Below are 26,466 nucleotides of genomic sequence, written 5' to 3'. Positions count from 1 at the left end.
TCTGTAGTCCATCACCTCCCTTAATGGTCCCCCTTTTCGCTTTGCTGATAAGTGTTCTAGTTTCTTGACATCAAACACATCCTTATAAACACACACACACACACACACACACACACACACACACACACACACACAGACTTTTAGGTTTAGGTTCTGCATCTCTTACTAGTTTATTTAGTTTTTATCACATAAAAAATTCTTCCTGTGTTTGCTGCTATGGTGATGTGTGTCAATACGATGAACAGCTCTGTGTTGCAGTTCCCAGCACCACATAGGGTGGCTCTTAATCACGCCACTGTACTTAAACATGTACATACTCTCACATAGACACATACACACACACAATCCCAATTTAAAGCAATAATTAATGCCAAAACAAATAAAGCATGATTAACAGAATAGACTATTATGCTGCTCATATTTCAGAAAGAGTTGTGTGACTCCATTTTTTCTCAATGTACAGCTTGATTTTTTTTAGTACTTTAAATCTGTGGTCCCACTGTCTTCAGGATGCCATTGGTTCCAATGAGAAGCCATTTGTTGATCATTGATTATTTCGTGCATGAGCAGCTGTTATTTTCTTGCTCTTAAAGGTATTCTTTATTTCTTTGAATTTCACGAGGTTGGATATGTGTCTAGATGTCAGTCTTCTTTGTATTTATTCTATGTGGAGGAACTGAGCTACGTTGATCTGTTTTTAAATCAGAATCAAAGGAATTCCAGACAATATTTATTGCCGTTTTTTTCTTTTGCCTCTTTCTCCTTGGAAATTTTTGGTGTATGATTCATACTGGTTTTGTTGTCTTTTTATTATTTATTTGTTTGTTTGTTTTAAAATCCTTGTTAAATTTTATGACATTTATTTATTTTTTTAGAGTGTTTATGTGTGTGTGTTTACCGAGGAGCTTGTGTGGAGGATGTCAGAAGACAATGTGCAGGAGAAGGTTCTTCCTTCTACCATGGGAGTCCAGGGCCTGAACTCAGGTCCTCAAGCTTGGTGGCAGTCACCTCTATCAGCTGAGCCCTCTTACTGGCCTTCTTATGATTACTTCTGAAAATAAAATTCTAGATTGCATATCAAGGTGTAAATTGTACATGATGGTGCCTTTTGATTCTGGAATTTTCTATGGGTAATTTTCTATAGTAATTGAGTTGTTTTAGTGACTGTCTTCAACTTATTCACAGAGGTGCCCTATAGCGGTCAACCTTGCTCAGGTTACTCCCCTGTCTCTGTTCTTGCTTTTACTTTCTGTGTTGTTTTTCTAGGGTTCTTCCTCTGTTAGTATGGCTTAGCTGTCAGCCAGTGCCTGGGCAAAGGTTTACTTAGGGATCTTAAATGAGTAGTACATCTCTGCTCTGACATCAGACTTGCGAGTGGCTTGAAGAATGCATTCTAAATTCAGGCAGTTTACAAGTCCATGCCTACATTTTCCTCCCTGACTTTAAGATTCCCACGTGGAATCTCTTCCTCACACTCTTTCAGCACATCAGTAATGTGCTGGACATTACCAAGGTCTTTCTCAATCAACCTTTCTCCATTTATTTATTGGGTATTATTTCTGGAGCCTCACATATCGCCATGTTAAATTTTCTGGTTGGGCTATTGTCTGGTTTTGTTGCTTGTCCCACACTGTGGATCACATTATAGTATAAGATGTATCTGGTGCTTGCTTTGTGATATTTGATTTCTCTGACAACTTCTAGGGTGTGGAATTTTCCACGTTCTGTCCATTATGAACAAGCAAGGCAGCAAAGGTGTGCATTCTCAAGGCTGCACTGCCTTACTGCTTAGAACTTTATGCTGAGAAACTGGGGAGTGTAGGAACAACTACTTCCTAAAATGTCAAAGGTCTCCATTCTCCCTGGTTCTTGGCATATTGGAATATATTATGTTCACATGCCCTATGATCTTCCATTGGTTTCCAGAGTTGTTGATTACTTGTGACATTACTGCTTTGTCAATGTTTCTATAGCATGAACTTTGCAAATTCTTTTCTCTGCTGTTTTGGAAGTTGGTCTAGCTTGATGTTCAACCTTCAAGTGGAAGTATTAGCCAAGACCCTAGCATATTTTTAAGTTAAAAAAGTACTAAAACTGGATTATTGGTATACTTTACATATTATGAATGTTTTTGTTGTTGTTGTCGTTGTTATTATTGTTGTTTGGTGGATTGTTTTTTGTTTTGATTTTGAGATAGGGTCTCATGCATTACAAACTGACTTCAAACTCATGTACCTGAAGATGACCTTGGATTCCTGAGGCTCCTGTGTCTATCTCCCTGGTAGTGGGATGCAGACGTGTATCACTAGTTTATTTGGTTCTGGGGATTGGACTATCCATATGATATGACTACTTGATTTCCCACTTTGACATCCTTTAATGATGGGCTGAAACCTATGGTTGTAAGCCAAATAAACCCTTTCCTCCTCTAAAATGATGCTTTTTGTAAGCATGTTTTACCACAGAAAGAGAAATGTTAAAATATTAGATCTAGGGAAGGGAGGAAGAAAGAACGTCGGTGACCCACTTTCTCTTTGTGCAATAGTCTCTGCTTTCCATTCTAAATGGACCTGGCATCTAAATCCACTTTTTTATTTCATTGTTGTTCATAACGGAAATCTTTTAAGGCAGCCTGAAGTTTTATGAGAGTTGAAAAAAGTTTAGACCTGGTCTGGCATTAAAGGAGACAAGAAAAAAGGAAGTTGTTCTAGGACTAAAGGATTAATGCCATGAGTCATGTTTGTCTAATATCTAGTTATCTTGTAGTTCTTAACCCTGTAGCTTTAGAGAGGTAGAGACAAGGAGAGATGGGGGTGGATTTAACAATGTTGGTTGGATCTAAGTATGCATGCATGTATGAAATTACCAAGGAATAATATAAACATTTAAGAAAGAATATTAGTTGGCTACTTAACATGTTAACTATCTCGAACACATTTCCTGCCAGGCAAGTGTCTGTCCAGGTCTAGCTGGAGGATGTGGTTTTGGCTGATAGTTGGATGTCGAACACAGTAGTTATGAATGGAGTTACTGGATGGGAAAAGAGGAAATAAAGTTGCTGACACCAGGGTTTGCTCCCCAGCAACAGATTTCCTCTAAATGAAGAGTCATCTCAGTTCTTGTGGAATTTTCCTTCTTCCTTTTTTTATTTGTTAAAATACAGGCTCATTTATAGCATCTTTTGCTGTTAAATATAGTTAGGCATGAACAGAAGTGCCATTGAAAGGGCATAATTGTGAGAACTTCCTAAATGCACATGCTTGCCATTATCCCTGGTGCTGTCCATCATCCATCATCCATCATCCGTTGAACACATCTTTTCCTTGAACGCGCTGTGTTGTAGGCACCATGCTATGCACACAGGGGCAAGGTGAACATGGTCACTGACTTTATACATCTGGCTTTAGTTCCTTAAGAGAAGGCAGGCATGTTGGAATGGGAACTAAAGGCTTGAAGAAGTATAAAATAGAAACAAAATCAGACATGCTCTGAAGGTCACAGAAAATTTCTCGGTGGTAGTGAGCTTCGAAGCTGAGTTCTGAAGTTTAGGTCTGTTTAGCTGGTGTACAGTGCTGCTTACCCACCGAGGCCTGCAGGGTCTAACCCAGCTTCCTTTCTAACCGCACAACCAACCATGTTTGTTTCTGGGTTTTAGTTAGTGGCCACAGGACCTCTCTCACTTCCTCCACTTGCCTGCTGGGAACATTATCTTCTAAGTCCACTCGTTCACACTCTGTGGCCAGCCCCTTTCCAGAGCTTAGCTTTAGGAGACTCTTGCTTTCTCCTGCTGCATTATTTATTTTCTGATGGTTCTGTAGAATATAAGTTCCTACAAAGATGTGCAGCTATCTCAATTGTCACTTTACCTCTGGGATCTTGGAACACGATTGATAGGCAGTAGCTAAATGTTCTACTTGAGTAAGTGGATAGACGGAGGAAGTAGGTTACATTTTGGAGAGAACATCCTACATTTGGAGAAAAGTAAGATCATCTGTATGGTTGTGAATAGAAAAGAGGATAGAAACGAGATGGGAATGAGGAGGTCGATGAAAATCTAATCTTGAAGTCTTTTCGATCAGTGTTTGTAAAATTATGTTAAGTTGAGCCTTTAAAATGGTTTTGGTGGATTGCTCTAAGCATTTAATCACATGGGGCAATATAAATGCTGTACCTTGTTCCTAATGAAAGTATCACCTTAAGTTTGCTTCCATATTTAATTGATACATGTATGTGTACACATATATAATATGGTATGGTAGAAAAAAGTTTTCTTGGTTTAGCTTGAAGTAAATAAGTATAAAAGAATCATTTACCGATTGAGTTAAGAATATCAGGCTTTCTGCTCTAAGACTAAATGACTCATGAAAAATATTTTCACAGAAGAGGTAGATTTCAAGGTGCCCTTCCATCAAAAAGATATCAATCCTAGGAAGTGATCCTGCTTTTAGTAACAGAAGCATTAGGTGTCATTGTGTCTACAATCTCTAGGTTTCTGGGAAGGAGGAGCTCTGCCTCATTCACTGCATCTGGTGCCTAACACACACACACACACACACACACACACACAAACACACACAATATATATATATATACATATATATATATGTTATATATATGCTCATATATAGAAATGGCACAGGGGTTGCATGATGAACAGATTAGTCTACAGAGAAATGTTTATGTCTTTCTAAAGTTGCACTTTGTGAACTGAATAGATATAGAACTCTCCTGGCCACAAGATTTCTACCTCTGAACTACACCCTGGCCCACCTACACTTTTTATATGAATAACTTTGGTGAGAATACCAGTCCTAGCCATCTTTGCTTTCATAGATTCTGATATGAATCTCATCCACTATAACAGCAAAAAAAAAGAAAGAAAGAAAGAAAGAAAAAAAAGCCATAGTAAGCATTAAAACAAAACAAAACAAAACAAAACAAAAAGGTCATTTTGTGTTAGCCAACTACTCCTGCCATGTGAGCTGCTCTGACATGTCGTTTATGTACCCAGTGATATTTTATTGGAGAAAACTAATTTTCCCTGTCCCAGAAGGTATCAATTGATTACAAATAGGTTCTTGGTTAGGGGTTGAACTCTGCTCATTTTCCCTTCTCCCAGCTGGGATTTTGTATTTTTTGAACCTGTACAGGAGTGGTGTATGTTATCATAGTCTCCGTGAGTTTTGGCCTTATTTGTTACTTATTTGTGACTTTCAATTGTAATTATGCATATGTGTTTGTGTCTATGTGGACGTATGTGGACATTTAAGTACTGGTGCTTGAGAACTCCAGAAGACAGTGCTGGGTCCCCGTGAGTTGGATTAGCCTTGTGGTTAGGGATAGGCAGAGTGAGCTAGGGTTGCAGTTTACATGTAGTTTATCCCTTCCAAACCTCAGGTTGGTTGTTGGTCATACTCTCCTAGTTTGCTCTTTTCTTGCTACGGTAAAGACCATGGCCAACAGCAGCAACTAGAGGGGGAAACAGTTAATTTGACTTCCAAGTTCATGTCACAGCGCCTCATCATGGGAAACCAGGACAGGAATTCAAGGCAGGAACCTGGAGGAAGAAGCTGAGTCCGAGGCCTAATAATCTGACATCACCAGTTACATTTTCTTCTCTTAAATTTTAAATATAGAGACTCATGTTGCCCAGGATGATATCAAACTCTGGAGTAGCAGATAGCAGACCTTGAATTCTTGATCTTAATACATCTATCTCCCAAGTGTTGGGATTATAGGAATGTAGCACCCTGGCCTTTGGATACGAAGTGTCAAAATGAACTTCTAACAGTAAAACTGTAGCACAGAGGTCCTTGGTGATAGCCTCATGTATCATCACATTTTTTTCTATTTGTGCTGAGAGAAAGTTGAAACAAAAATCTCGAGAAGCCCAGGTTGGAGTTCAAACTCCTGATGTTCTTGCCTCTGACCTGTGAATGCTGGGCGTGTGTGTTTTGTCATGCCTGGAAAATGTTTCTTTTGAGTTTGAAGTAAAGCAGTGCAAAACAAAAACAAACAAATAAACAAAACCTACGTCAACTTTATTTTGGTTTATTGAAAGAAAATCAGAACGATAGTTTGGATTCACTTTGTTTAAAGTGGATTTAAAATGCTGTATCCATGCTGGGTGGTGGTGATGCAGCCTTTAATCCCAGCACTCGGGGAAACAGAGGCAGGCAGACATCTGTGAGTCTGGTCTACAGAGATATTTCCAAGACAGCTAGGAATACACAGAGAAAACCTGTCTTAAACAAACTTGCTATGTGCAGCCTGATAGAAAGATAGGATAAGCAGTCCAGTGAGGTGGCTTGCTAAGTTATTAATATGTTCCGTCCCAAGTCTGGCAACATGAATTCTATCCCTGGAACCCATGTGGTAGAAGAATGTCTCCTTGTTACACTTTGACCTTCACATGCACGTGGCACCTTTACATCAATATACACATAAACACACACATTCTCTCTCATGCACAAATAAATAAATGTAAAAAATGCATGACTAAAAAGTAAAGATAATTATGTTTAGTTGGGCATGATGGTATACTGTTTTAATCCCAGCCCTAGGGATGAAGAGACAGAAGAGCCAAGAATTCAAGTTCATGCCCAAGTTTAAACTGTTCAGGTCTTATAAGCCCCGTCCATTCATGAAGAAATACTGGTGAACTTGGTACTGGCCGGTAACCACAGCTGCTGTGAGTTCCTGAGTACAAGACCCATGTCATAGTCACAAGGCAGTGTTTCCCAGTATTCCTTTCCAACCTTCAGCTCTCTTCCACAATGTTCCCTTAGCCCTACCGCCATGGGTAATATAGATGCCCCACTTAAGGCTAAGAATTTAACAGTCCCTGTTCTAGCACTTTGACCAGTTAAGAAGACTGCCTACTACAAAAGGAAATCTGACAAAGCTTGAGGTCAGCACTGATATGGAGGTGTACACAAAAACATTTAGAAGGCAGTTTCATATGCTCGTTTAACAAAACAATAAGAGTAGACACCTTCCTAGGACTCATGGCCTTTCGCAGCCATGGGGTTTTGACCAGGTTGATAGTATTGGGCATACATTTCCTCCTGTGCAGCAGGATTTGAATTCAACCAGAAGAAAGCAGTCGGGCAACATTTTAACAGTCATGCCACTATCATACCAATGCATACACCTTGTTTAGAAGGTTGTCACAGCTGTGTAAGATCGTTGATAACTTTTTTTTCCTTCAGCAGGCTGCATAGCTTCTTCTGGCACTATGAAAATTACCCTTCAGTGAATATTTTTACCTTAATTTAATATGAATGAATTATGGAAGAAAATACAGAGAGTAGTTTTTCTGTTAAAATGTTTGCATGGTGGTGCACACCTTTAATTCCAGTACTCAGGAGGCAGAGGCAGAAGCAGAGGCAGAGGCAGAGGCAGAGGCAGAGGCAGAGGCAGAGGCAGAGGCAGAGGCAGAGGCAGAGGCAGAGGCAGAGGCAGAGGCAGAGGCAGAGGCAGAGGCAGAGGCAGAGGCAGAGGCAGAGGCAGAGGCAGAGGCAGAGGCAGAGGCAGAGGCAGAGGCAGAGGCAGAGGCAGAGGCAGAGGCAGAGGCAGAGGCAGAGGCAGAGGCAGAGGCAGAGGCAGAGGCAGAGGCAGAGGCAGAGGCAGAGGCAGAGGCAGAGGCAGAGGCAGAGGCAGAGGCAGAGGCAGAGGCAGGTGGATCTCTGTGATCGAAGCCAGCCGGAGCTCCAGAGCAAATTCCACAACATCCAGGACCGCATAGAGAAATCTTGTCTCAAATAAATAATTACATAAATCTATCAATTAATAAATAAATTGGAAAAATATTAACTGTTTCCACTTAAGCTGGAGGCTAAGAAGTAAAAAAATAAAATAAAATTCTGTCACCAAAATTCAACTTCATTATGAATTTTTAAGATTTCTAATAAATACCTAGGGTAAAAAAGCTATTACTTTCCTACTGTGAATTCACGTCATGTTAAGCAACTGAAAAAGCAAAGGATGTGCATTATTGAACTATGTCTGACATAATAATATGAAAAAGAACTTTATTCTTTTCAGTTATGTATATATGTGAGTATGGGTTTGTACTAGGGAGTGGAGACATCCTTGAGGGCCAGAGGAAGGCTTTGTATGCCTTGGACCTGGAGTGACTGGTGGTTGTGAGACACCTCATATGGGTGGTTTGAAGTGCACCAGGTCCCCTGCAAGAGGACTACAGTGCTGTTAAGTGTTGGGACGTCTTTCTAGTCCCTCAGGAATAATTTTAATTTTCCGAAATTCAATAAATTTCTCAGCATTCATTTGAACAAATGAATGCGGGAGTTAAACGGTGGCCTTAAACTATGCTTAACATCCCCCTAAAAGAGGCATGTATATAAAAATATATAATGAAAAGTCATATAGAGAGAGCTCAGTCCACTCCTATAGACTTCTATATCCTAAGATGTCTAGTCACCATGGTTTAATCTTGGAACTGAGTCCAGGAGGAAACTTAATGATAATGATTGCTTGTTTCATAGGCTTCAAGAAGCTATAGTACCAGAGAACACCTGGGAAGTGTGAGAATTCCTGCAGCTGGGACCAAAATGTCTTTCATAGATCCTTATCAGCACATAATAGTAAGTAGACTCCTTCTGGGAAGGGAGTTGATGTGCTCGGTGACTGTGTGTGTACATGTGTGCATGAGTGTGTGTGTGTGTGTGTGTGTGTGTGTGTGTGTGTACACACACACAGATTGCTGATGCTGCTAGTAAAATTGAAGTTTTAAACTACTCCTTGAATTTGTATTCTACCCACGAACATAATATGGCCGTGCTGCATTACGAAACAAACACATGTCTTTAGATCACTGTAAATCTTTAGAGAAAAGGGGGATTTAGGAAAAACAATAACCAAAACATCTGTGATCTGTGACAACACCAACCTTCATGGAATAAGAGAAGAAATGTTAGCACTTGACCTTTGTCAAAGAGCGGAGTTGGATATGATGTTGTAGAGAAAGGACAAATGAACTTCTGGGCTTAAGACTGTATGTTGATATGCGTCTCCAAGGCAAATAATTGTTATAAACTTTCACTGAGCTAGAAATGCTCAACAAGTTATTCTATGGTTGGCGAATTTTTGGTGAAGAGTTGAATAATTTGAATTTTATTCACTGTGATTTTCTGTATCTCATTAAAAACACACAGTCTGTCTTTTGATTAAAAAAAACAAAAACAAACCAAGCCAATAACAATAAGAGAGAGGGAGTTGTGGGGGGGGATTTTCTGTTTGAATTCAGCACATGGAATTCAGTTAGGTTTCAGTGAACTCAAGATCACTTTGTGAGCATTGACGAATAAATTGTAGCCTCATTTTTGCTTATGAAACCATTCTCTTATTAATTCTTCACTAGTTGGCCTTTGTTTTCCTGTGTGGGTTGCAAAGTTAGCATATTATAGTTCTTGTATAGTGTGCTAAATTCTAAACTCAGTGCAACTCTGGCTTTTCCTTCCTCTCTCTGTTGGCCACTCTTGCCTTGAAATCTTGAAAATCTTAGTTTTTTCTTTTTTTAAAGTTTTTCATCTGTTTTCTTTCCTTTGGTTACTTATTAATTTTCTTTTATAATTCTCTCTGTCTTTCTGTGTCTCTCTGTCTCTGTCTCTCTGTCTCTGTCTCTGTCTCTCTCTCTGTCTCTCTGTCTCCCCCTTCCTCTCTCTCTCTCTCTCTGCTCTTCCACATTCCTTCTCTTCCTCTTAGAGATGCACTGCTAAGCTAAACTTGATGAAGTTTTACCTATGTATTCCACCCAGAAACTATCATATAAATAAAAATATCCACTGTAAATTCTCCCAAAGGCTGGTTCATGTATCTTATAGTTCATAAATCTCCTCATCAAAAATCTGTATTTAGATCTGATGTCACAGGTAAAATTTGCTCCCCCACCCCTACATTTCTCTAAACATCTGGGTTCAGAATGATGTTTCAGAGGTTCATTCAAGTTGTGGTGAATAGAATTCCACATGTGTAGGTATATTGTCCCGTATTAGTTCATTAATTGGATAGAGTCCAAACTATGTATTCTACTCATAACCATTTTGGATTGCTATAATTTAGATAACTTTATATAGGTGACTTGATTTATTTTTCATTCCTATTGGTCTATTACTCTGTGTTTGCCTCAGAATGAAACTGCCATAATTGCAAATATTTAATATATATATATGAAATCATAAAGTTTCCTATTTCTTCTCCAAGACTAAAACTGATCATTTTATTTTTATTCCTGAAACTTCATATAAATTTTGCAGTTAGTTTGTCAACTCATGTGAACACACAAACACACATAGGCACACACAGGGATACACATACCCTTCCCTTCACTCTTGTAATGATTCAATAGATCACTATCTATTAGTGATATGATCATGAATCATTTTTAATTAACTTAGTAATATGCTATAGTTTTCTGTAAGACTTCTTATATACACAAATATATAAGAATATTCATATACACATGTATACATATATATACACATAAACATTTGAATGCAAATTTATACATACAATATATATTCCATGATTCTTAGGTTTATTGTACTTGTATTTTTAAATTTTATTTTAATTAGTTTTTTGGTGGTTCAAATGAGAATGGCCCTCATAGACTCATATGTTTGAATGTTTGGTCCCTAGTCCGTTGATGTGTTTAGGAAGTATTGGGAGGTATGGCATTGTGGGAGGAAGTGTGTCACTGAGGGTGGCCTTGGAGGTTTCAAAAGCTCAAACCAGTTCCAGTGCCTCGCTTGCCGCCTGCCGCCTGCTGCTTGTGAATCAGGATGTGAGCTCTTAGCATTACATCTGCTTGCCTGCTGCCATGGTTCCCACCACGATGACAATAGACTAACCCTCTCTGAAACTGTAAGTGAGTTCTCAATTAAATAGTTTCTTTTATAACAGTTGCCTTGTTCATGATGTCTCTTCACAGCAATAGGACAGCAACCAAGACAGTTTTGTCTTCATATGAAAATATAATTGATTATCGTTGTTCCTTTGGACAACCTAGATTTCTAGATCAATCATTTCTGTGATTTTCGAATACTGTTAGCTTTGCTTCTAGCATTTTGATTACTGAATGTTAAATATTAAATTGTTTATAAACCATTATCTTACTTCATAAGTTTTGAGAGGTCATATTTTAGTGTATTATTTTTAATTTTGACTGTGATTTATTCTTTGATACATAGGTCATGTAGACATGGCTTTATTAATTTTCAAACATTTGATAATACTTTGCCATTACTGTACTTCAAGTTTCCAAAATATACTCTGTAATGTTTTAAAACAAGTTTACGCATGATATCAGCTAGCATCTTGTCCATCTTGATAAATAGTGCACTTGTAAAAATAAGTTTAATATCAAATTTTACTTTATGAAGTTTTCATTTGTGTTATTTGGCACACATAACTTTGAATTATACATATTTTTGTTGAATTGATATTATTATAGTAAGTCCTTTTAATCTAGTATAATAATTTTGTTTTAAATTTCACTTTTATTAATATAACTCTTGGTATTTTTGTGTATCATAACCTGTATTTTTCCATATATTTAAAGCATTTATCTTCTAAAAAGCAAATAATCAAGGTTTGTTTCAAAAATGCTGGTGGAGTAATCTTTGTTTTCTGAAACAATATTTTACTTTTCTTAATGATTATGGGTTTCTATGGATTAAAATGCAGCTTTAAAAATATTTATAAACTATTTTAATTTTTAATAATTTAATTTTTAATTATTTTAATTTATATTTATTTTCAAACACGAGATCAGGTGCCCATAGAGGCAAGAGGAATCAGGCCTTCCTTAGGCTGGTGTTACCGGCAGTTAAGAGCTGCCAATGTGGGTGCTGGGAATTGAACTCTGGTTCATCTGCAGGAATATTACACATTTTTAACTGAGCCATCTTCCCAGATGCTGTTTTTATATCTTTAGTACAGTTTAAAATTTTATTCCTCACTCCATCACCCATGGAGAAATAGTTGTTCTTACATAACCCTCAGAGAATTCACTCGAACTGGTAACCTTCAAACTTCTGCATGGAATCTGGCCTCTAGAACAAAGAAGGAAGAAGAAAGACAAGTGGGTGTCTGTAGACTTAAGCTTGTGACCAGATACAGTTTGCAACTCAAATGTTTGGACTTTTGAGTCCTTCTATCTGTAAACCTATTGCAATTTTTATCTCAACATGTATCGCTGTTCGCTGTCTGCTTGCAACATAGTAATCGTTCTTAAAAGTACTGGGGACACAATCACCAGTCCAGTACATGGGAACTTATCCTTTCCCTCCCTCCAAATAAGCCCCTCCTATTTTCATATGTGTATTTTGTTAAATCCTGATTTCACACAACACTAAAAGTATCCATAGGAGGGGATATGGAAGCAAAGTTTAGAGCAGCGACTCAAGGAACAGCCATTCAGAGCCTGCCCCATATGTGCCCATACAGCCACCTAAACTAGATAAGATTGATGAAGCTATGAATGGGGCTCAAGACCCCATATGAACAACAATGCCAAGCAACCAGAGCTTCCAGGGACTAAGTCACTACCAAAAGACTATACTTGGACTGACCCTGGACTCCAACTACATACGTAGCAATGAATAGAATAATAAGAGCACCAGTGGAAGCCCTTGGTCCTGCCAAGACTGAACCCCCAGTGAACGTGATTGTTGGGGGGAGGGTGGTAATGGGGGGAAGGATGGGGAGGGGAACACCCATAGAGAAGGGGAGGGGGAGGGGTTAGGGGGATGTTGGCCTGGAAACTGGGAAGGGGAATAACAATCGAAATGTAAATAAGAAATACTCAAGTTAATAAAAATAAAAAAAAAAGATTGATGAAGCTAAAAAATGCATGCTGACAGGGACTGGATATAGATCTCTCCTGAGACACACATTCAGAGCATGTCCAATACAGAGGTCAATGTTAGCAGCAAACCACTGAACTGAGAACAGGACCCCCTTTGGGGAAATTAGAGGAAGGATTGAAAGAGTTGAAGGAGCTTGCAACCCCATAAGAACAACAATGCCAACCAACCAGAGCTTCCAGGGACTAAACCACTACTGAAAGACTATACATGGACTGACTCAGGGCTCCAACTGCATATGTAGCAGAGAATAGCCTTGTTGGGGCGCCAGTGGAAGGGGATGTCCTTGGTCCTGCCAAGGTTGGACCCCCCCAGAGCAGGGGAATATGGGGGGGCAATAAGGGAGATATAATGGGGGAATACCTGTATGGGGGAGTGGCAGGAGAGGGGATGGGGGCCTATGGACAGGAAACCAGGAAGGGGAATAACATTTGATAAGTAAAGAAATATATCTAATAAAAAATTTTTAAAAAAACATGAAAAAATGTGATATTTGTTTTTCTGAACTACATAGCTCTTTTATTTTATTCTTTCTTTCTTTGCTTGCTTGCTTGTTTATTTATTCACGGAGGATAAGGTCTCACTTTTGTAGCCTTGACAAGCCTGGAATATACTATGTAAACTAGGCTGACTTTGAACTCATAGATTCAAAATCTGCTTGCCTCTGCCTCTGGCATGCTGGGATTAAATGCATGTCCATACTTCTTTTAAATGAAGAAGATCCTATGAGTTCATAGTTTTCATCACTGTCTTGGGCTGTGTGTATATCAAAACAAAACTGAGTAGATGAGAACATGCTTTATGCTTTTCAGAGGAACATATTCTCCTATTAATTAATTTTGGGTTAGGGTCTTGCTGTATATCTGAGGCTTGCTCAATGCTTACTGTGTGGCCCAGGCTAGGCTTCAACTGACAGCCATCTTGTCTTAGCCTTCTGAGTGTGGAGATTACAGAAGTGGGACACAGTACCAGGAAGGTCTTTTAAAAAATATATTACTGAACTCTTTCACTACAGAGCAACGTTAGTAAAAGAGGGAAGATGAAACAAAGTCAGATAGCCTGTAATGAGCAGAAGATGAGAGAAAAGCCTTCGATCTCGCTGTCCTAAGGTCCAGGATGGGGCTTTTCAAACTACACCTTTGCGTTGGAGAATACTGTGGGTTGATGCAGTGTTTGCAGCCACCAAGCTCTCTTACTTCTACTGGTGTTGGTTTATGAGAGATGGTGGTAGAGCATGGAGTAATGTTGCTTTAAGGTGCTTTCAGCACTAAAGATATACATTACTGTAGAATTTGCTGTGGCTTCTTTTGTTGTGTTGTTACCAATGGAAACATCAACTTCATAGGGAAAGATCAAGATGAAGCATTTATGAAATTAATGCAGAAGGGGTGACTCGCACCCATAATTTCCATACTCAGGATGCTGAGGGACAGGAGAATGTCATGAGTTTAAGGGAATTCAAGGCTATAGCGAGAGTCTTCCGGTCAAAAACAAAACAAAAAACTTTATGAAAATTTCCATCTTTTTTCTCAGAAAAATGAATCATAACCCTTGTAGTTTTAGAAAGTATCCACATTTTTTTCCTACCCTATATTAGAAACAGAGGGCCACTGTCATTCCACCGAAATAAAGACTAGCCTTTCACTAGAGAGGCCAACCACATAGAGGTGCGAGCATGGCCTATTGGGAGGAAAGAACCTTTAAAAATGAATGACACCTCAGGATGTCTGAAATGTGGACAGGCATTTTTCCAGATTATTACAGTAACACAGGGAAAGAAACCTACGAGTACTGGACATGTAATCCAAAATGTAGTATTGCGGTGGTACTGCTGGTGTTCTCTGCCCCACCTGGAATGCAGAATATAAATAGCATCTTCTGTGGTGTCTGTCTCACAGGGTTCTCATGAATAACACATCACTGTGTACACACCATGATTTCTTTTAAAATGAAAAAAGAGGATATTTCTGGAACTTCAGAAAGTAAGATGCTGCTACTGGCAAATACATATGAAAGTGACCAAATCGTACCTGTCAAAGCAAAGGACAAAGCAAATGTTAATAATGAGTCTTATTACGGCAAATTCTTGAATTTTGAATACTAATACAATCTGGTAAAGTGAGGAAGAGGACATCTAGTATATCAGGCTTCTTCAGCAAACAGAGCCCATTGCCGCTATTAATTCTGTAACCGTAATACTGAGGATAAGAAGCCCACACACCTTAAGATTGCAGAGCCTGAGAAGCCATATCCTGTGCTTTCTGAAGATGGAGACACAGAAGATGTGGAGGCATAATTTAGTGCTAGTATAAAGGCCTATCTTAATTTTATTTCCCATTGCTGTGATCAACTACTCTAACAAAAGCAAATTAAAGATGAAAGGGTTCTTGTGGCTCATAATTCCAGATTAACAGTCAATGACTGTGGGGAAATAAAGATAAGAGTAATCTGAAACAGTTGGTCATATCCACAGCCAAGAGTAGAGAGAATGAATGAATGCATGCATGTTTGTGTTCATTGAATACTTCCATTCATAGGACATAACTAAGATAATCCCCATAAGGCGCATCTCTAGTCAAGTGATCCAGACAGCCCCTCACTGAGACCCTTTTCTCCTAAGTGATTCTAGTGTGTCAGGTTGACAATTAAGATTAACAATTACAAGGCTTGAGAATGAGGGGCAGCTATTAGTGTTGATCCCAGCCTAAGAACTCATCTTAGATGAGATGAGACTTCTCAGCTCAAACAGCAATGCAAGAAAAAAAAGGCAAATTCTATCTTCTGTTCTAGTCAGGCTCCGTCAACAGATTGGGTGATGGATATTCTATCACAGTGAGGAGGATGATCTATGTGATGGTTTGTATATGCATGGCCCAGAGAGTGGCACTATTAGAAGGTGTGGCCTGGTTAAAGTAGGTGTGTCACTGTGAGTGTGGGCTTCATCCTAACTGCCTGGAAGCCAGTATTCTGTTAGTAGCCTTCAGATGAAGATGCAGAACTCTCAGCTCCATGCCTGCCTGGATGATGCTACCATGTTCCCACCTTGATGATAATAAACTGAACCTCTGTACCTGTACGTCAGCCCCAATTAAATGTTGTCCTTTAGAAGACTTGCCTTGGTCATGGTGTCTGTTCATATCAGTAAAACCCTAACTAAGAGAGTTTAGTTTATGAAGTTCACTAATTCAAATTAGAAATCATATTAAATTGTCAAACGATGACAGTAGTTGATAATTCTTCCCTTGTTTCCATATCTGGCCACAAGCCCTCTTTTAGTGCAAAAGATGTAGAAACCACAATGAATATTTATATTTTTGCTTTTGTAGCATGGAATGTATTTCAGAAATCCACAAGTTACCAAGAGTTTTAAAAAGATACTTATTTTATTTTTAACTCTGTGTCTCTGTGTGTATGTGAATGTGAGCTCAGGTATCCAAGATGGCCAGAGGTGTCCAATCACCTGGAGCAGGAGATAAGGTGGTTGTGAGCCATCTGATGTCAGGGCTGAGAACCTAATCGTGATTCTGTGCAAGAGCGGGATGTCTTAGCCACTGAGCTATGTTTCCAGGCTGAGGCTATCAATGTTTATCTTTGATGCTTAGTGCTTTATAAAATCTCATCAAGTTTTGTGAGTACCATTTGATGTGGTTTTGGTTCTATGGATTTCCACGTCTTGAGATTTATTTTTTTCTAAGGACTCATAGTGTGGCAAGTGTGTGTGTGTGTGTGTGTGTGTGTGTGTGTGTGTGTGTGTGTGTGTATGTGTGTATGTGTGTGTAAGTGTATCTTTGGTTCATTGTCTTGGTGTCTTACTTCTTCTAATTTGGCTACTAATTTGTGCTGAGCACATGAAGAAATAGAAATCTAGAATTATTTGAGGACAGAGCTTGGTTTGCTCCTATCAGATGCTGTTGTGTTAACAGTTTCCTCCAAGATTGAGACTTTCTGTCCATGGAAATGCTTCTTAAGCAGGAAGGTAAACAACCCAAAGTAAATTCAGGAAGTTCCAGCTTCCTGGAAAGAGATTTAAAACTAAAGTGACTTCCAAAGGACTTTCTCCAACCTGTTAAGCTGCCTGCAGGCTGTGCAGAGTGCTCTGGGTTCCCAGCCTTTGGGAACTGTCACCTGTGCTGGGTTGGTTTTGATGCTGCTGCTGTCTTTGATATATTTCTGTTCTTGTAAAGAACCTGGTGCTGATATTCCTGTAGCTCCAGGAAAACTCATTGGGTCATCAAGTTGGATTGTGGTGGCATCTGTTCTTTGGTCTGTGATAGACTTTCTGTCTAGGGCGAGTAGATGTGTTTGTTGCATCTCCCCAGGGAAAGTTTTGTCAAACAACCAATGCCTTGAGAAACTGACAGTTTGGGACACACTGAATTCTAGTCCAATGGTTGTTTTCTGGTGGCCTGAACTGCATTAAAATGTTCTGCCAGTGCAGGAAGGCTTTATATGTTATCCCTATGCTACACATTGAATAGCTTCTTTCTGTTCTGCATTTTGATTTTTGAGACAACCTCACAGCCGGGGTCATATTTACTGTGTAGTTGTGTCCGATGTTGAACTCAAAATCTTTCTGTTTAGGTTTTAAGCTCTGGAATAATTCTTAAACTGAATTCTCCCATCACTTATTGCATTTATTGCACATTTTAATCAGTTTAGAATCTACCATCCACCCCACATGCCCTTCTGAGTCCCCAGTTATCAACTGTTCAGTGTAACCATGGAAGGGATCCTGTGTGCTACTGCAAGAATGAGAAAGTGCTGGTCATTCCTCTACAGAGAAGGAGCATGATGAAGCAGCACCCACACTAGTTTCTTGTCCTACAATGAAACTGCACATCAGGAAGTGAAACTGGAAATAAGCAAGAAGGTTGAAGGTAATATCAGGGCGGAGGTAGTTTTTTTTTTTTTTTTAACAGCTCTGAGATTAGTTGGAGTTGCTAGTTGCTGATCAAAGATCACTATCTCTCTTCTCAGTAGTAAGATTCTGTCCACCCTAACTGCAATAGCATCATTAGTGCAGACTTCATGTTAGGTTTCAGTTGAAGTCCATCTGTTTACACGTAGAATCTATCTTCTCTTCTACCTGATTTGTTTTAGGTTTTTTTTTTTAATCTTTTAACAGTAGAGATGTAAATGTAGCCAAAACACCACACTGGCTTGATCTAAATTGGTTGATTTTTTTCAATGTTAATCTTCTTAGTTACCGGTGTCAACATAATTGTACAGAATCAACTGAGGACACTGGCTTCCCCCCTTCACCCCCCCCATTGTTTGGTAAATTTTAATTCACTATGGAAAAGATTAAGGATGAGGACAGACATTCAAAGTAACATAATTCTAGACCTGCAGGCAAGGCTTAATCTTCGTGACTAAGTCAGAGGCTGGGGCTTAGATTTGACATCTCAATAGAAATACAACCAGCTCCCGCCTAGCACTGTCCTGAGTCACTGGTTCCTCCTGGAGAATGTTAGTTGTGGAGTCAATGTCATTTCCTTTGGCGGCATCCCCGAGCCATTAGCAGCGGTCTATCATCAGATTCGGGACCCAGCCCAGACTAAGCTCCTTTGAAATGATACTGCTTTGGGATGCCATGACAAGACATCAGCCCATATGGATAATAATTTATTGACAGTGAACACCTTTCTCCAAGAATGCAAACTCTGCCTGCTTTATAGCTACTCCCTTCTTTATGCTTACAGCTCTAAGAATGAGATCGATCATGAAGATCATGTGTGGTGGTACTGTTTGGGAAAGAGTGGGACACCTGAAGCCTTGTGAATGTTTCCAAAGTTAACTTGGGAAAATCAAGAAAGTGGTCAGTTTGGTCTTATTTCTTATGGGGAACACAGGAGTGTGCTTTATTTGTTGTAATGAAGATGAGACTGATGAAAATGGGCAGATTAGAAAGGAGGGCTGCAAAGATCAGAGTAAGACCAGCTTCCAGATCTCTAGGTAGATCAACTACAGATGTAGAAACAGGAACTTTTCTAAAGTAGGATGCCATCTATTCTCCTTCAGTAAGTGGAAGCCATCTAATTTCTACTGGTTTGGCTTTATTGTCTAGTCAAGCAGGAATGTACAAAGTGGAAGGCCCAGGGGACAACCACACCAGAATCTAAAAATGGTTTATTATTTATGAAAGATGACTTACCTTGAAATCATTTAACCTATTGGGATTATACTTTATTGACCCTGAAATGTAAGTACTAATGCATGTGGCTGGAGAGATGGTTCAGTGGTAAGAACACTTGCTGTTGTTCCCAAGTACCAGAGTTTGGTTACCAGAGTTCCTGCAGTGTAGCTCGTCCTCTTCTGGCATCTCTAAGCAGACTCCCATACATGGCATACACTCACAAATGCAAATAAAAAAATTCTAAGAAACTAAAGTCGAATATAATTTATAGTAATACATATTATTTTTATAAAATCTGTTATTTATAATGAGGTCTCATTGCAGTCAACAGTAGGGCTCTTGGGAAGACTGAGAGGCAGCATCCAGTAGAATGCCTAGAATTTGATGTGTACTCAAGAAGCCCTTGTAATGGTAACATTTTTCTTTATTAGGAAACACTTGATAAGAATATACATGCAACAACTTAAAAGTTAAACTAGAGATAGATAAAAGTATTGCTCATAAGTTTCGTATTATAGGGGACTTTTAGACATTGAATATTCATATGCCTTTACTTGTTCAAAGACCTAGATAAGCACAGATCTTTGGCAGGTAAGCAAGCTTACATGTAAGCATAATTTTATGTATGTGATCTCTCTCTCTCTCTCTCTCTCTCTCTCTCTCTCTCTCTCTCTCTTTTTCTCTCTCTCACTCTCTTTCTCTCTCTCCCTTCCTCCTCTTTCTTCTCCTCCCTCTTCTTCCCTCTCTTTTTCTTCTTTCTCTTTCCCTTCTTTCCTTCTCCCTCTTCCTTTTTTCCTCCTCTTTCTTTTTCTTCTTCCCCCTCATTTTTCCTTTTCTTTCCTTCTCCTCCTTCTCCTCCTCCTTCCTTCTTCTTCCTTTTTGTCTTCCTGTTCTTTAACATAGAGTTCTATGAAGGGTAGCCTAGTCTAAAGCTCATTTTGTGGAAGGGCTGGTTTTGAATCCTTATTTTCCTGTCTCCATCTCTTGTGTGCTAGAGTCCTAGCATACATCTATGATAGTTAATTTTGAGCTCTCAAACTGTGTTTTAATGACATGATATTTTAAAAATAATTTTATGTTTTATGTAACTGTTAGGTTAATGCACACTTTTGCTTCTTATGGAATGGCTATCCCACTAATCATTCTGCTTTCTTTCCATTCATTCTCCTTCCTCACTACTCTGTCCTCCCCTCCCCTCCCCACGGCTGGTTCTCTTTCCCCCCTAGATATCAACATCTTCTGCTCACATATCACGTATATCCCATTACCCTCAATTTCTCCCTTTTCCTTAATATCCTTTTCTCCTGTCTTGTGATCTTTTGTCTAAATTTATGTGTTAAATATGCAGGGAGATAGAAGTAAGCATCTATGTATAAATTTACATATAAAACTTTAAGCCTAAATTATGAATATGAACGAAAATTTATTTTTCCTGTTAAGTTTGAATCATTTTACTTGACATAATGGTTTCTAGTTCTATTCACTGCCTGCCAAGTTCCATGGCCTATGACTCTTTGTAGACATTAGACTAAGTTTGCTAATGTTTTGTTGAATAGTTTTGTATCTATGGTCAGAAGGGACATTAGTCTATAATGTTCTTTTGTTGTAATATCGTTGTTTGGTTTTGAAATTTGAGTAATGCTGGCTTCCAGGAAAGAATTAAGTACTATTCTGCCTGTTACTACTCTCTGTAAGAGACTCTACCTAACTATTGTAATTTTTCATTTGGTAGAATTCACAAGTTAACAGAACCATGTGAATAAGATGCTTTCTCTTTGGAAATGTTATCTGTTCTTGACTCACTTCATTTTGTCAGATGTAGGTTTATTGAAAATGTTTAGTTTTGATGGATTGTCTAATGAAGTGCTCCAGTTTCTCTACTTTTGTTGATTTTGAATCAGAGTATTTTTTAAATTCCTTTTATTACCATGTTGTTGTCCATGAAACTTGTTGCCTTTTGATTTCTGAGGTTAAATAACCCACATTCCCATTTCTGAAATGCCTTGGTTAAAGGTTTATTGATTTTATGCTATTTTATTTTATTTATTTTCTTTTCTGAGACAGGGTTTTACAATGTAACTCCTGCTGTCCTAGAACTCACTGCATAGTATGGGTTTGCCTCAAACTCATGGAAATCTCTCTGTCTTGGCCCTTTAACATGGAGATTAAATGCCTGCAACACCTCAGTGGGCCTGGCGTTTTTGTTTTTTTTTTGGTTTTGTTTTGTTTTGTTTTTGTTTTTTTAATCATTGCTTTTCACCTTCTCATTTTGTGTTTTCAATTTTATTCATATGTGCTTTAATTTTACTGTTTTCTGCTTATTTTGTATTTTAACTTGTTCCTTTTCGTGTTTCTTAACATGGAGACTTAGTTTACTTATTTTGAATTTTGTCTTCCTTCTAGTCAAAGAATTGGATGCTATAAATTTCTAAGTTTTCCCAAGTTGTATTCTAATTTTCCTTTAATTCTTGTTATTTGTGATTTTCTTTTATTATTTCTTTGACCTATCTATTATTTGTGTACCTGCAACGTTGACTATCTCTGTGTGTTTGGGGGACTTTATAAATCTTCTGTCCTTAATTTTTAGCTCATTTAATTTCATGTGTTATGAAAATATTGTTTTATTTCTGTATCTTAAATACAGTAGGGAGTGCTTATTCACTTTGGTGAATGTGCCACGTGAGGTTGAGAAGAATGTGTGTCCTGATGGTAGATGACATGGTCTGTAGATATTTATTATACACGGTTAATTGACTGAATTCTGAGGTAACTATGTCTTTAGTAGTTTTGTGGTTTCTGTATCTGTTACTGGTAGAGGTCTTTTAAATTCTCCAGCTGTGATAACAGATCTTCCTGTTTCTTCTTGTTCTTATATATTACACTTTCCCTCATGTATTCACCATACATTATTTGACACATACACATTAAGGGTTATTATGTCTTCATGAAGAATTTACACCTTCAGCCTAAGTAATACTCCTCTTTATTCTTGATAATTTATCTTTCCTTAATGTTTGGTCTGTCTCAAATTAACATACCAAACCAGTTTTCTTTTGAGTAATGTCTGTCTGACATATCATTCACCATTTTTTACATTTATAGTGGGCCTATTCCATACAGCTAGTGCAACCTAATTTTAACACGCACTAGAAAAGTGACAACAGTTTTAACAAAGGTTTTCACACATCTACACACACACACACACACACACACGCGCGCGCGCGCACATACATAAATAAAAGACCCTATTGAATGACCTGAACTTCAATAGTACTAAGAAACTTTAAAATGTAGACATGCAGGCTTAAGAATGCCATGACGGGACACATTTCTTTGTGTGTTTATTTAAATTAATTAAGTGATTTGATCCCCAGCACTGCCTAACATGAGCTGGTGGAGACACATAGGCCTGTAGTCATAGCTATTCCACAGGAAAAACTGGAGGTCCAGGACTCAAGTTCAGGATTGGCCTGCGATGGCTTAAGAGGCCCACCAGGGTATATAAGATCCCATTAATCCGTGAATCTGCCCCGGTTATTTTTTAAACTTTTTGCCTATAAATTATCACAACTCCATAGTATTGTCATTATCTCAGCTTTTTAAATATTAATTTTAAAAGTGGCCTATGTGTTTTATATATTTGAGTGGTTTGCCTGCATGTATGTTTGTACATCATATGCATACACGGTGCCTGCAGAGATAAAGGCCTTGGAGACCCAGGACTAGAATTATAGGAAGTCATAGGCTGCCATGTGGGTGTTGGGAATTGCAGCAAGCGCTCGTAACTGCAGAGGCATCCCTCCAGCCCCCAGAATATTTTTAAATAACTGTAGACATTTTATTTTCCAGATAAGTGTATTAACATTAACTGAAGCAGACTTTTATAAGCTTGAAACAAGCAAGAAAAAAACCCCTACACTTTTAAATATTTTTTCTTTTTCTTTCTTTCCTTTTCCTTCATTCCTTTCTTTCTCTCTTCCTTTTTTCTTTCTTTCTTTCTTTCTTTCTTTCTTTCCTTCCTTCTCTCTCTCTCTCTCTTTCTCTCTCTCTCTCTCTCTCTCTCTCTCTCTCTCTCTCTCTCTCTCTCTGCTGCTCTAAAACTATGTAAATTCCTACTTCCCTGTTTGTTTCAGTGAGTAAGGTTCTTAGATATCTGGTTTCCATTTGGGCCAGGTGTTTAATGACCCTCCTCCCTGTTAATTTTATTATGTGCTTGCAGACTTCCAGGCTCTTAAGAAACATGACATTATTTCAAACGTAGTTTAGAACAAATGTATTTAAGTCAATAAAAGTAGTTTATTTATCATTGCCTTGGGGTCCAGAGTATTCTGACTGCTGCCTCAGGAATGTCATGCAGAAGACTTCTGGTGGGTTCTGAGTAGCAGCAAGAGAAGAAACATGCCTGAGGGATGTAACCTTCTTGCTCAGGGATCACTTCTCTAAGCCACACTTCCTAGTCAGAGGACAAAGCCCAATTGTGCTCTAGCTGCCTGCAGTCCTGATTTACATTTCCCTGGCAAGTAGCAAAGACTGTCTCACACTCACAGTCAAGCTGTAGTGACAGTCTAAGTCAAGAGCAACCTCCTCAATGATTCTGTGGTGGGCAAAAAGAGAGAGTTGAGAGAAGACCAACCCCTAGCCTCGCAAAATGTTTCTGGTATGTGTGCACTGATATACAATGAGCATTTTCTTAATCTGTCTCAGTGAAACAATGAGGTTCCTTAGGGAATACTTATTTTATGTTTCTTATTTGATTTCTAGGTGGAACACCAGTATTCCCATAAGTTTACAGTAGTGGTTCTACGTGCCACCAAAGTAACCAAGGGGACCTTTGGCGATATGCGTGAGTACTTGATTTGTTGTGTGGTTGGAGAAAGGGATTATGTATATCTCAGGAGGTGGGGGACTTTCTGTTCAATGGCCTGATACCTTGACAAGCCAGGGGTGTTCCCTCCTTGAGCAATTACCTGTGAATGTTTGAACTGTTCCAAGGCTGTCATCTATCGGAATAGCCATTGCTTTTTTGTGTTTGACATTAGCAGAGAACAACTGCAGTCTGACCAAAATGACAATCTCGTGACCTAGCTCTGAGGAATTCAAAGTTCTATTTCATCCTATTTGGAAAGAGTGCTGAGTCAGGACTTCAAACAGGTTGCCTCTGTGAGGTATTGTGCTTAGAGGATTAAAAAGTGCAGTGCATGGAATTCTTCTGCCTCTGAGTCTTTATTATGTATGGGATAGCTATAGAAACTGGTGCAGAATAGTAGCCTGAGGATCATGCTGCATTAACTTATTGGCTGTCTTCTTTGCCATGCTCAACAGCACTTTTCCTTGTTCTTATGAGAAGGCCAAAGCTCAAGGGTGTGGAGTGCAGAGGGAAAAAAATGTATAAATATAGTGATGGTGTATTTGTAAATGTTTGCCTATTGCTATAGTCTGGGAACGGGTGGCTGAACACACAGAAGTCTTGGAGAGAAAAACAAAAAAGCATACATTGAAAATGGCCAGACACACAGGCAGCATTCTGCTGCACGTTACAGAAACACATTTGTTTTGTTTCTCATATCACTCTCAGCAAAGACTTCTGACACCAGGTATGTGGGGACTTTCACCACCAGCAAGTAAACAATTGACTGTGAAGTAGAAATCAGCACTGTCTCTTCCGACTCAATTCAGTGTGTCTGATCTCGGCTGCGGCTAACTCTGGATCACACAGGATTGAGTTTCCAAGACTTCTGTTCTCTTTCCACTTAACAGGCATGTTGCAAGCTCTAGTCATTTAACTTGGGCTTCTGACCAACCGTGAATGAGTAGTGCTTCCTTAGCTTCCAATTCACTGGCCAGGAAAATGGCTCATGGAACTCAGGGAAATAGGTTTATCACTTTGTTATGGACATCTGTAAGACACTTAAAGGAAGAGATAGCCCCAACATGGTAGCAAATAACTTTAATTCTAACATAGTGAGTTCTAGGAAAGGAAAAGCCAGGGCTATGTAGAGAGACTATCTCTGAAAGGATTGAGAAAGAGAGAAAGAGAAACAGAGAAAGAGGGGAGCAAGGAGACAGAGAGACAGAGAGACAGAGAGACAGAGAGACAGAGAGACAGATCAGGGCGCAGAGCTCCTTGGCTTCACCAGGCATCACCCTTTGAGAGCTTCTCTAGTTCAGCAGATCTGATGATTTTTCTAGTCCTGTCCTTTGGGGGTTTTGTGGAGACTACATCATGTCTCCTGCTAATAAAACTGGAACCCAGCAAGGATTATCTCCTTAAGTGTTTTTTTTTTTTTTTTTTTTTTTTACTTATCTGGACATAATTGTCCTTCCAGGGTGTGAGGCAAGCATCTTCTGGAACCAGTTGTATCTTATGATTTACTGGTTCACTAGACTGAGTGGTCAAAGAGTTTCTTGATGGTCAAAGGGAAGAATAAAGTCCCTGTGATCTGCCTCGAGGGTGGGAAATGCTAGTTTCTGGGACTTGTCTTAGAGAAGAGGTCATGATCCAGGAGCCATGGAGAACAAAATGTGCTTGATCACAGCACATCTGCAGAGTGATTCTGCATGGTGGTGAGCAGGAGGAATCTCAGGCAGGAGGAATCTTGGGTGGAGACTGGCTAGCATAGGTCCAGCATTGCTAGTAAGTAATAGACGCTAGATGGGCATGGTTAGGACAGCAAGCACTAAGGAAACTGAGGCCTGGGAGGGGAATATAATTGTCTATGTGGTAGGAAGAACTGGATGGCATTGAAAGGGTCAGTCACAGGGCTGTGTTTTCACTCAAAATGTTCTGACGACAATGGATTAGATGTTTAAAAAGTGAAGTAGTTTAACGGACAATGAGGAAATGATTTTGTTTTTAAGGAAAATAGGAAGGACTTGCACTTGCTTGAAATATTGATGAAAAAGCCAAGAGAGGGTAAAGTTAAACATTAAGAAAGGAAGTGAAGTCTGAGCCTATGCCAGTGAATGCAGAAGAAGCAGGAGGTTGGTGGATGTCAGCACTAAGAAGAGTGGGGTTAACTCTAATGGCATTGGTGGAGCCGAGCATAACAATGGCAATTTCTTCGAAACTAGTTAGTCAGCCTCACTGGTTTAGATCACTGAATATTATTTTTCTGTCTAGCCTTCCTAATCCCCCTGGTCACTGTTGTTTTTATTCTTCTTTGACCTTTTACAATTCTTTACCCTTTTGTCATTTTAAATCAGAATTTCTGTGGAAATGAAAGAGCATATAATGGGTACACAACCATATCAACACTTACCACTTCTGATGTTAGCAATCGTGTCCTGGAGAGCTGCCTTGCTCTTGGCTGACTCAGAACCCTTAGTCAAAAATCCTGGGAGTGGAACAGGTCAACCGTTAGATGAAAAGGCCTTTCTTCCTCTTATTAAACCCTGTGCCAACGAGTTGCCAGCCATGCAAACAATAGTCCTGATTTGACTTTT

General features: G+C 39.0%; 1 protein-coding gene across 1 annotated transcript in view; it reads left to right on the top strand.

Moving 5' to 3' along the window:
- Positions 1-26,466, top strand: part of Pla2g4a (phospholipase A2 group IVA) — a 144,432-nt gene that overhangs the window by 17,688 nt on the left and 100,278 nt on the right. The window contains exons 2-3 of the mRNA NM_133551.2: positions 8,508-8,606; positions 23,785-23,866. Coding sequence (NP_598235.2) covers positions 8,574-8,606; positions 23,785-23,866 — 115 coding nt within the window. The 5' untranslated portion in view covers positions 8,508-8,573. The remainder of the gene's footprint in view (positions 1-8,507; positions 8,607-23,784; positions 23,867-26,466) is intronic.

The sequence above is a fragment of the Rattus norvegicus genome, chromosome 13, assembly GCF_036323735.1.
Source record: "Rattus norvegicus strain BN/NHsdMcwi chromosome 13, GRCr8, whole genome shotgun sequence".
NCBI classification, from domain to species: domain Eukaryota; kingdom Metazoa; phylum Chordata; class Mammalia; order Rodentia; family Muridae; genus Rattus; species Rattus norvegicus.
The sequence above is the reverse complement of the archived record's forward strand: the minus strand, read 5'-3'. Positions and strand labels throughout refer to the sequence as shown.